The sequence below is a fragment of the Cuculus canorus genome, chromosome 4, assembly GCF_017976375.1.
Source record: "Cuculus canorus isolate bCucCan1 chromosome 4, bCucCan1.pri, whole genome shotgun sequence".
In the NCBI taxonomy this organism is placed as follows: domain Eukaryota; kingdom Metazoa; phylum Chordata; class Aves; order Cuculiformes; family Cuculidae; genus Cuculus; species Cuculus canorus.
Genome location: NC_071404.1, coordinates 17129284 through 17141238, shown reverse-complemented (window position 1 = coordinate 17141238; position 11955 = coordinate 17129284). Strand labels below are relative to the sequence as shown.

The window sequence follows — 11955 nt, the reverse complement described above, 5'->3', positions numbered from 1 at the left end:
CGCATGCGCGCGGCGGCGCCGGCGGGGCGGCCGCGGTCACGTGCCGGCGGGGCGCGCGGCGCGGCGCACGCGCGGGGCGGATGTTGCCGCCGTTACCGCCGCGGCTCTATGGGGAGAATATGGCTCCTTTCCCCGAGGAGGTGGACGTCTTCTCGGCTCCGCACTGGCGGATGAAGCAGCTCGTGGGGCTCTACTGCGACAAGGTACGCTGAGGGGGCCCCGACCCGCTCCCCCGGGGCCGGCGGGAGGGCGCGGGGCCCCGGCGGCAACTTGTGGGTGCTGCCGCGGGGGCTCTCGCCGCCTCCAGGGCCTCCCGGGCGGGCTGTCCCGTGCCCTCCCCGGGGGCAGCGCCGCCGCCGGGCTCCCCGCTGCGGGGTCCCGGGACCCCGAGGCGTCGTGTTCGTTACTTAACCGGTGCAGGGAGGGCGCCGGCGCTGTCGGCAGCGCTTTTAGCTGTCCGCTTGCGCTGTGGTGCGCGGCGTTTGTTTGGCGAGGAACTTAAAGGTAGCCTGGGTAGGTCGTTCTTGTTTTAAATACAACATTTTAGTCGTGGACAGGAGAAATTTTTATTCTCGCATCAGAAGAGTGATCGAAGCTGGTGTGTCACCTGCGACGCAAACTTTGCCGCAGCAGCTTTGGGCGCGATGGAAGCGTTTCAGGCGAATACTTCAGAGCCAGCGCTTTGCTGAAAGAAGTAGTGCCTCCCCTCGCTGGGCATAAATGGCTGTTGGGACACCAGATTGGCTAACAGGCATTTAAAAGGAGAGTGAAGTTGCATGAGGGACAGTGTAGCAGCTTACTGCTACCAGGAGGATGGGGAGTTCTGGCTTCCTCCACCTGTTCTCCACGTGCCGCTTTGCCCTGTTCTGAGCTCGGGGGCTCACCAGGTCCCTTCGCGTGAGCCTGTTTAGTTTGCTGATCGAGTAAGGAAAATGTGAGTTATTTTTTTGCGGGGTTAGTTAACTGAACAGACTGAGCAGAGGATCTTAGGGGAGGAGGAGGTGAGACCTTGTCTAACTACACTTTGTCTCTTATCTGTGAGTGCATTTACAATTAATTTTATTTTTAATCTGTGGCGTCATGAAAACTTGTGATGTTTTAACAGAATGGATTTTACAAAAAGGGAAACAAACACCTGAGACTCTTCTCCCCTCCACCAGGCCCCAGCGGCAGTATTAACATATCGTTGACAGTTTTTGTTTGAACCTCCAGGTATTGTAGTCATTTGGGTTTTGTTCCTAGAGAGGCATTTCTGCCACTTTTATTGAGCTTTCCACAAAGTTTTGAGCAAACTTGCCATGATTTGAGAAAAGTAAAATGATTGAGTGTTTTTATTAAATTTGGCAATTTTTTTTAAAGCTCCTGAGCTTGCAATGATCTTTCATTTTTGAAAAAAGAAAAAAAAAACAGAAAACAAAAAAGCTTATGTAGGAGTTTCCTTGCTGCCTTTTTCTTTTGAAGAAGTGCGGGCATAGGTAAATTGTGCTTTTTTTTTTTTTATTTTTTTTTAAGTATTTAATCTTGCATCCTTTAACCCTGTCTAAGAACTTAGAGACCATGCCTGGCCTATGACCTTTGTATTAGAGTAATGCTAGCTTTGCATCAGAACAAAATCTGAACTGTTTGACTTTCCTTCTTCTGTGACTGAGAAGCTGTAATTAGATAAGTCTATAGTTCTGCTTACATGGCAATTATAATCTGTAAAGACATGCTCTTTATAAATCTGGTTTGTCCTTTAGGGGTCTTTAATTTTGCAAATTACATGTTACCTGCTGTTCCTCTTGTTTCCTGTACAGTATAATATTGCTGCTGTCTGTTAGTAGCTGAATTTAGTAAATTCCACCAAATGTTAACATGGATGAAATGAGTGCATCTGTGCTTTGAATTTCAGGGCAACAACTGTGGTCTTACTGATGGATAAGATATGTAGGTATTTATTGCTTCAGGACAGAGAGAAACACAGTTTATTTTGTTCTTCCAGGACTTGGTGAGAGACAGAACAGCGAATCAGCCATTTAAGACGTTTGATGCATTAGGAAAGTTACCCTGCTTCTTTTTTAATTATTGCTAGCAGAGGTCTCGCAATATGTTTGCTGTGTTCTTAAATGGCATTTATACCTGCATGGTACACAGTGCCCTAGACTTAGATGATGAGTAACTAAAATTCTATTTTGTAGGGAAATACGAAGTTATCAAATCTATTGCCTACTCTGAAGATTAGATTCTTGAAGTCCTCAGGGGATGCACCCCCTGTAGGTAGCAAAGTGCTACAGCAGAGAGTCTTTATAGTTAAAATGCTTTTTCTCATGCATGACGTCATCTTTGCTACAAAAAGAGCAGATTCTGTTTTCCTATCTCCAGTGAACCGTTCTTCATTTTCAGAAGGATCTTGTGCCAATTTGCAAATTACAGCCATGTCCTCCATCTTAGTTATGTTTTCTGGCCTAAGCAAACAGATGCATTCTACTTCACCACATGGTTCACATATTCTGTACCTCCGTGTACTTGTTGCTTTGGTCAGGACTAAGCTGCCGTTCTGTAACAGTTCAAGCTGCCTGTCTGCCGCTGTCATGACTGCGTGCCTTTCTTACTCCCATTGGCACTTGAAATGACTCACAAAGGCTCTAAGCTGGCAGAAAACTTTTTTTCTGAAGCGAGGTAGTTTATTTTGCTGATGGTAGTGCTGCCAGCAAGCACTGGTCAGATGAGTACTGAAGCCATTGCAAGGCAGAGGATGGGACTACGACAGCCAGGAACTAGATTGGCTTGAGCTACTCTGAAACCTCAACCTAATTATGTCTGCATTTTCCTGAAATCTGTTGTGCAAAAAGGCCTCTGCTAGTGTTTAGTAGAGCAGATGTGTTTTGAATGTGTTATTCTGCAATCTTTTTTTTTTTTAACAGCGGCATGCTTGCTTTGTGCTTCCCTGTAATTCCATGCTTCTCTGAGGACTGATACTCAAATTTCCTTTTGTATTTGTCATTAGACAGTGATAAGTGCTTTATGTAGAAGTATGCACTTGTCCAAGTCAACATATTGTGTTTGGTAGAGACTGTTCCTTTTGTCATGTTATGATCCTCTGTTCCCTGCGTTCCAGAATATGCCACTTCTGTATTACCAGCTTTCCTGCTTTTGCAGCTGTGGCTCGAAGTGTGGTATATGTCATAAGGCAGGACAGACTTCAACTGATCATGTTTTGAAAATCTTGTTGTTTGGCTGGATTCATTGGTAGCTATGGCTTGAGTGCACTGTTTGCAAGTGCTTGAGTCACCATGTGGTTCCCTGTAGGCTGTGTTAGTTTGCTGTAAAGCAAAAGAGTATTAAAAACCTTGGAGGAATCACAATCTGTAACATGTATGTCTTCCTCTGAAGTAGTTTGGTTATCTTATCAAAAGGAAATAATTTTCTTTTGTCTAACCAAGTCTATGCTGTGTAGTTACTTCATTATCTGCAAGATCAGGGCTACTCGAGTAGTAGACTGATACACACTGACTCTAGATACACACACTTTGATTAAATATTGCCTGGGCCTTCCGCTGAGACAAGACACCTGGTATTGCTAGATGGCATTTTGAACTCCCTGCTGACTTGTGGAGTTACCGCATCTGAAAAATGTTTTCAAATCTTTGCATTCTAGAATTACCCAACAGAATGCTCTAAACTCTGTAATGCAGTTATCACTGATCAATGACTTTGTTTTCCTCCCAAAACTAGTGTGAGACTTGATACTGTGACTGAGTGGATCTAACAGCTGGATGCTGCTTCAATAGTTAATGGCTGATGATGTCCTCTGTGCCTGTCTGGCCCCTTGGTGAGCAGCTGGTTCATCTGGCCAGCTGAAGTGAAAGGTAATTGAATAAAACTGGCTCACCAAGAGGCCAAACAAGCTCCAGAACCAGATTGGTGGTATGGGAGGAGGGAACAGGACTAACCATTGCAGAAATAAGCAGCTGCTTTAATAGCTCAGTTGTATTGTGAAACCTTTAGGTGTTTGATCAAAATCATCTGAGGTGTTTCTTCTGTTTACCTGATTTCAGTGTTATGTGATTTCAGTGTTCTGTGATTTCACCTTTCTGCAAAGATCTCTGCAGTTATTTCTCATATTTTGGTATTTACTTTGGCTACTTTTTCCAGGAAATTCAGATCAATTTTGTCATGTTGTGCTGACTTGAATGCATTGAACTTGTATAAATATTTAAGGAGTATTTTTCTTTCTAGCCTATATTTCTGACTCCTTGTTAAAAATTAATCACCATAAATATTTTTACTAATTAACTTCATAAGAAGACTTGAGCAGATGAGACATTTAATTTTGCTTTTGTCATCTGTGCATTTCCTGTTAAATAGTTGACTTAAAATATCCCTTTTCTATTTTTTATCTAAGTATATTTAGACTTTTTTTTTCTGTTTTTCTGTCCTCTGTCATCCTTGTTTGAAGTCTACATGCTACACTGTTCTGCTTGCCTACATTGTTATGTTCTTGGTTATTTTTGTAGGATTCTTTACAAAACTTACATATAAATAAAAAGTGCCTATCTTTATTTCTTGGTAATGGTTTCTTTTGATAACTCATGTCTGTTTTATCTATGTGCCTATTACAGTAGCCTTCTGTCGTGCTTCGGTTGTTTCTCTTCCTTGAAAGCTTTGGCTTCTGCAGAAGAGAATGAAATATTTCCATGTGCAAAATTTGTGATGCTCTTACAATGAGGATATTGCGGGTGAACCGTTTTAGGAGTGAAAAATAATCCCGAATTGAGTTGAATGACATTGTAAAGCATTGGGCAGGGAACTGGGTGACCATATTACGATTACACTTTTTGTGGCAGGAAGAGAGACTGGAATATGAAAAATTAGATGGATTATCAACATTCTGACTTGCTATTTCTTACTGAAGTGTTTTTTGTGTGATGTCCTTGGGAACAGAAAATGACTGTTCTGTGAAGATAAATCTCCCTGTTTCTCATCAACAAATGTTGGTAAAGCTTGCTTTCTACTTCTGAAATCCCTTTCCAATATTTTGGTACACTGCCAATCATTTGCCACTGCTGCTTAAAATTTGTGTGTGTTAATTTAGAAATTCATCATATTTGGTTATTAACATTCTGTAGCACGGAGCACTTTACTTCACCTGTGTTCAGAATGCATTAACAGTTACTTAGGAGGCTTAATAAGCCTGCAAACTATGGGCTACACTATCACTCCAGGCAGAAAAGGGAAGGGAATTAAGCCTCCTCGTTACCATCCAGAGGCAGGTCAACAATTTGTTGTCCGCACCGCTGGCTATTTAATCAGAGACTCTACCAGTCTTTCCATCTTAGCTTCTAGATGTTAAGTAGTTCAGCAACTTCTTGTTACTGGGAAGTAAAAACTTCTAAATAATTTTTCATGCAGAATATTTTTAAGATTAATCTGTGTTTTAAATACCTACATTTTAAAGCAAATGCATTTTAAGTTAAGTGCCAAGCAAGGGCTGTCATGGGGAAACAGCAGTAATAAAACATGTTTGATGTTCAGTGAGGCTCTTCAGACTTGCATAGCAATTTTGTTCCTTTTTTAGGACACTTTTAGGTTTTGTTGCCACCTCAAACCTTCTCTCCATTTCTTTGGATTTTTTTGTCTAGAAAAAGTCTTTTTCTAGAATAATGTGAGGGCATTTTTTTAAGTCAGACAGGGTAGCAGGATTTTTCCTAAGTAATTGCTTAGCACCTACTTTTGCCCTTGAATTGTAGGAAAAAAGTTTTCTATTCACCCGTTGCCTGTCACTCTGATCTTTTGTCCTCTTTTCCAGCCTCCTGTAGAGAGCAGTAATAACCCACCTTTGCCCTTATCTGCTTTAATCAACGATTTATTCTCTCATATACTTTTTGGTGCCAAAAAAAAAAAAAAATTATGCCTTCTAAAAAGCAAGAGATCGTAGCCGGTGTGTGTCAGTGTTCGTTCACATTTCCCTCCTTATTTTAGGATCATTTTGAGAGTTGGGCTTGTTTTAGCCTAGAGAAGCGTGCGCTCTGTGGAGACTATAGCCGCCTTCCAGTACTTAAAGGGGGCCTGCAACAGGACAGCTAGGCGGAGGGGCTTTTTATCAGGGACTGCAGGGGTAGGACAAGAGGTAATGGTTTTAAGTTCAAAGAGGAGCATTTTAGGTATTAGGAAGAATTTTTTTACTGTGAAGGTGGTGAGGCACTGGAACAGGTTGTCCAGAGCCGTTGTGGATACCTCATCCCTGGGGGATGTTCAAAGCCAGGTTGGATGAGGCTTTGGAGCAGCCTAATCTCGTGGAAGTTGTCTGTGCCCATGGCAGGGGGATTGGAACTGGATGATCTTTAAGGCCCCTTCCAACCCAACAATGGCTCTATCCTAGGATATGCTTTAACTGATTAAATAGGGTATAAATTCTAGTTGTTTCTTTATTTATTGTGGTGGTTGTTTGTTTTTTTGGGTTTTTTTTTGTTTGGTTTTTTTTTTGTTTTTTTTTTTTTCAGTTAGTGCACCAGATAGATTAAGCTGAAGTGGTGAATTTTTTCAGTTCCTGCCCCTGTTTATGTTAGGAAATTGCAGTGAGACACATTTTTGCTGTGTTTCTAGTTTGTGATTTACTGCAATGAGAGAGTAGAGAGGATGCTTGAAGCTGCTGTTACTTTACTCAGAATTTCAGATAAGTCCTGACAGAAGGTCAGAAGGCCACGTCTTAACAGGGACCTGTCCGTGTGAGGAAATAGGATGAGAAGGATGACTTCTATGGCATCTGGAGTGCTTAGGAGAAATACTGTGATGCAGATAACTAAATAATGTATAGTTGCAAGTTTTCATCGTGCTTTCATTTGAGGCCTGGTATCTGATATTCTTACTAGATTTTTCTTTAATGTTTTGTAGGGTTTATCTCTGTAGACCTGGTGACAGCCTTTGTCTCTGCATGCCGTTAGGCTTCTACTTGCAGAAACCATGTAGTGGAGGAAGCTCAGCTGATTTTACAAGTGCTTCATGAGCTGTGCTTTGCTTTCTGCTAGGGTCCCTAGTGACTCTCGTAGCAATTGCGTCACTAAAAATTTTGGTGCAGTCGGTCCCCTTTTTTATTTATGTCTGTAAAAAGTCCTTCATGATTCAAGAACTGATCTACAGGTGTTCATTAGACAAAATTGACTGTGTATGTAGTGCAAGAGAGTGATATGAAAAGTGCCAATAAAAATGAAAATAGAGCAGTTTGTTTCACCTTCACTATGCTGTTATGCTTGGCATCTATCAGCTTGACTTTAGCCTTGCAAAATATAGAGTACAAGTCCCATTGCCTGTGCTCTTTGAAAAAGGAAATAATTTTGTTTACCTTAATCTTTGAGCTAATACAGTGAGGTTTTTTTTCTTTTTGAAAGGCTACTCCAGTTAAGCTGCAAAACAGTTGATGAGATTACATAGAGGACAGGATTATCTAGAGAAGGCGATATGATTGGCATTTGAAAGTTTTGGATTTCTTGTTGTGTTCTGCCATATCCTGTCCCAGCTGCCTTACTAATCACTATTATTTTGGTTTGACCCGCTGCCAAGAAAAACAGCCACGCTGGAAAACCTGTATTACTCAAGGCTTCGTACATATGAACAGCTGAAATGGAAGCAGTTTAGCCAATTCTCTTACTGTTCACCTCATATACCTCTATGTAAAGATAAGCCAAGGAGCAGGTTGTACTGGGAGGACAGTAATTCCTTTTGTTGGGTTGTCTTGGACCTGTAGTTCTTCCTTGGGGACAATATAGACTGAACTTCTTGTCATGGATTCCTGAGTAAGCACTCTATGTAAATGAGTGTCACTGCAGGCTGTCTGTCAGACTAACACACTGACCAGATCAAAAATGCACCAACTAAAAAGACACAACTTCTTCCTGCACCAGTCCACCCAACAGGTTCATCTGCAGCTATGTAATTGCTGAAGCGTATTCTAGGGAGGTCATAGGAATGTACAGCTGGAAGCAGGGCAGGGCTGCCCTGCCCTGGGTTTTAACTCCTCCATCCCTGCCCCTTCTTTACAGCAGCTGAAGTAGAACGTGGTTTTGCATGCCCTTGGTGTTGACAGAGGCACACCTTGTTACAGTCTTTGACCTTCCCTCTTACTGCTCATAAAATTGAGATATCTCTGCGGAGTCTAAGTTCCTGTCCTTTGAATTTTAGTGCAACTGCATACGTGAAGTGATAATATCTGAAAAGTTGTAGCTGACTAGTGATGCCATGCTGCTTTTTTCCCCCTAGCGTTAGTCTAGTCTAGAAATGTTAGGTTGTTTTTTTAATCAGAGGGGTCTGCTAGCTCGATAAGGAAAAAAAAAATACTATTTTTTAATGAGTTTTAAATTTACTGAGTTAACTAGTAGTAGAAATTTAGTCTGCATTGATCATAAGGAATACTGTATCTTTATTTCCCTGCCAGTGACAATTGGCTACTTCTATAAGTCTCTGAACACAGGGGTTATACGTGGAAAGCAGAACGTATAGGAACGACCTATGGAAAATGTTACTTGTGATAATACATGAAAAGGAAGAAAAATTGTCTTCAATTTTTTTTAGATTCCAGGCTGAATTTTTAGGGTTAGGGTTTGTTCAGAAGTTACAGGTGCTGCTGGGGAAAACTTTAATATGAAATAAGGCAGTCTGTGAATTTATAGCCACTTTTTACTTTTTTAACTTGAAGTAGTTATTCCATTTTAAATTTGTGAAATCTTTGGGCAGAGTGAAAAAATCAGTTTTCCCTTTCCTGTTCTCTTTATATTTGTTGTTTTCCAGCTTGTATTTGGGAGTAGAGAGATCCTTCTAAGTGGAAAAGTCAGCACACAGCATAGACTTTGCTTACTGCTGTGATAGTCTGCGCCATGCACTCCTTTTTTTTGTTTGCTTCTTTCTCCTTGCCAGTTAATAGTGGCCTTGGGTATTTTTAAGAAGCAAACCTTTTCCACTCATTAAATGTATTTTGGCATGGGTAGTTGCGAAATAACTGTTTCAGTTTACTCACTGTAACAGTTCTGGGAAATAATTTTTTTCTTCTGGGAAGATGTTTTTCCATATTGGCACATAAAACATTACCGGAAACCAAGTAATACTGTGTTTGCTTTGGTAATTTAACTAGCAGTCTTGAGCTTTCTTATTTATTCACAACATTTTTTGATAGAAATATCTGTCTTTGTCTGACAAAGTTTCATGTTTTTAATGAAAGCACTAAACCCACAAAAGAGATGCAAGAGTTGAATGTAGAATTACCCTCAGCTGAACATTGTGGACATAGAACCCTGTATAAATAGCAGTTACTGTTAGTCTTGCTGGTATTTGTTGTATTGTTCTTGAAGCACAAAAATGAAATAATGGCTTACAGTAAGGAAGAGTGTTTGCTACATCTCTGCGTTCATCTTGACCGTGTTAGTCATCTGTAGTAGTTGAGTTGGGCACTCACCTAACCACGATCTATATGATTGTCTGAGCTACAAAGATTTTTCAGGCATAGCTGTTCTTTAATTGCATAATTTGAGGTTTAAAACAAATGTCCATCCACTGATTTCTTAGTTCAGGGTTACTCTTTTTTTCCTGCAAAGGAGGAATGGAATTACCTGATCTTGAATCAATGGCAATCCAAACACAAAAGAAGTTGTGCTGTGACTTCCAGTTGTTAAATGTAATGGCTGCACAAGTCCAGAAAGATCCCAGGTATCTCTAACAACTGTGGCTGTCATAATTAGTTTAGTGCAGTGTGTTTTTAAGCCTGCTCAGGGATCGCACCTGCACAGTGCTTTATATTTTTGTCCAGTCAGCAAATATCCTTAATGCAATCCATTTCCTCTGCCTTGCTATTCTCTTGAGATTCTCTGTCCAAATTTGGGAGCTGATGGTTTTCTTTTCGCACTGCTGAACTCCAGCACTAATTTTCCTTGCATAGAGCTTGTGAAAAGTGGACATGAGAGCAGCCGCTGTCTGTTAATAGTCTTGGTCCCCTGTCATAAGACTTCATTAGTTCTGGTAATGAAATTACAGATCTGACCGAGTGACTTTGTTGCTAGGCTACCTCTCCTCTGAAAAGCCAGTTTTCCTCAGCTTGGGCTGACCTTCTTAATGTACTGACTGCTTATTCAAGTATGGTCATTAAACTTCAATATCCTCTCGTAGTTCTTAATCTCTTGGATATTTGCTGGAAGCCCGAGTAGCAAAGGTGAATATGCAAGCATTTCATGTTATAATGTCTTCTATAACAATTCATATCTAACAGGAATTTTTAAATTGCATGCAGAAATGGATGGTGGGTAGGGTCAGCAGATGTTTTAAGTCCTGAAAAGATTTTTTCAGTCACAGGGATAAAAAAATGTTTTTATGTATCAGACTCAATTTTGTGAAATTTTTTTTAACTCATCAGCAAAGTACAATGCTTTTGTATAACCTTCGTGTTATACACTTAGCAGCTTTGTTTACATTTTGACATCAATCTCAAATGCCAAGCATTAGGGAGCAAATGAGATTCTTGGGACAAAGGGACTTTGGGAACTGACTGAATCCTTGCAGGTAGAATGAACAATTTTGAGACAATCATTGCAGAGAAATGCTTCATCGGAAACTGAGCTTTACCGTTATTGAGGTCTGAATCACAAATGGCTGGAGGCGAGGAGGCGCTCATTAAGACATGTTTCTGTACCTACCTCCTGGGCTTGTTCAGGCTTCTGCGTTTCATTGTGGAAAGTCTGATCTGTAGTTTCTTCTAATAGCACTGCTTTGAATATTGTATTTGCTGAGCTTGGCATAGGATAGGAATGGTCTTCAGAGCCAAGATTTTTTTTTCTTGTTTGGGATATATATGTTAACAATGCATGCTTCTAATCCTAATGAAATGCATCACAAACGCATGAGTTTTTTCTAGCCTGTCAGTAGTTGGTCTAAAATATACTGAAGAAAAAGCCCAACCCTTAACTTTGCTCTATTTTCTGTCTCCACTGAGGTGGAGTAAATGTTTGGTTTTTTTTTTTCTATAAGGAGAGTCCTTTTTGCTCATATGTACAGCATGTAATGTACAGTGTGCACAGCTGACTTGGAGTTGCATAAGTCCTTGGCAGACGTCCAGTGTGTTTCGGTTGCATTGCTAGTGGTTGCCAGGAAGTGGCAATGCGATGTCAGAATGAGTAAGTGCATTTGGGCCTTTTTTAAATTACAGAAGTTTTAGATATCCCAATTTGTAGTGTATGTAAGTATTGTGTATGAAAATATATGTCTCAGATTACCATTTCTAGTAAAAGCCTTAGATTGCAGAATCATTGTAAACTAAAACACGTCTGGATACTTAAGTGGCTTTTTTAATATTAATGAAATTAAAATATTTTTATTTTCAATAATGCTTGCTCTTGGATACTGCTGGAGGCTATGATTCTTGAAGGTGTGTGTGGAGTGAAACATATGAATGGAAAAAACCCTGTTTTTCTACATTTTCCAAAGGAAAATCAGTTTTTAAAACATTGTTGCTGATGTTGACTGTTTGCATGCATGTAAAAATGGCACTACTGTGTTACCTAGGTCTTTGTGCCGTCCTGACTTCTTGGTCTTTCCAACATCTAGTATAGTTTGTATGCACTTGGTGGGATTCGATGTTCCTTGTGGCTCTGTCCCTAAAGGTAGGCTCAGGAGTCTACAATAATGGCTTCTTAGTAAGGACTAAAATGAAGATGTGGGGAAGTGGTAAAGCCTTTCAGCTGTGTGCTGGGATAGGGACATTACATTGATTTTTCTACCAGGAAATCTTTCTACACTTGTTTATCTCAGCATTTCACAAGATTGGTTTTTGTTGCTTAAATACAAATTTGATTTTGGTGGCTTCTTGAAGCTGATGCATCACCTGCATTGTTCTCTCAAGGATGATCTTCCTTTAGAAAGTCACTCTACTACTTTCCTGTTTTCTTAAGCTCTGTTCATTCATGTGGAACGAGACAGTTGCCATCAGAATTTTCTGAT

At 40.5% G+C, this 11955-nt stretch overlaps 1 protein-coding gene across 1 annotated transcript in view; it reads left to right on the top strand.

The window, feature by feature from the left end:
* Window positions 1-32: 32 nt before the first annotated feature.
* The window catches only part of FBXL5 (F-box and leucine rich repeat protein 5), a 35044-nt gene continuing 23121 nt past the window's right edge, over window positions 33-11955 (top strand). The window contains exon 1 of the mRNA XM_054065783.1: window positions 33-203. Within this exon, the coding sequence (XP_053921758.1) occupies window positions 81-203 (123 nt within the window). The 5' untranslated portion in view covers window positions 33-80. The remainder of the gene's footprint in view (window positions 204-11955) is intronic.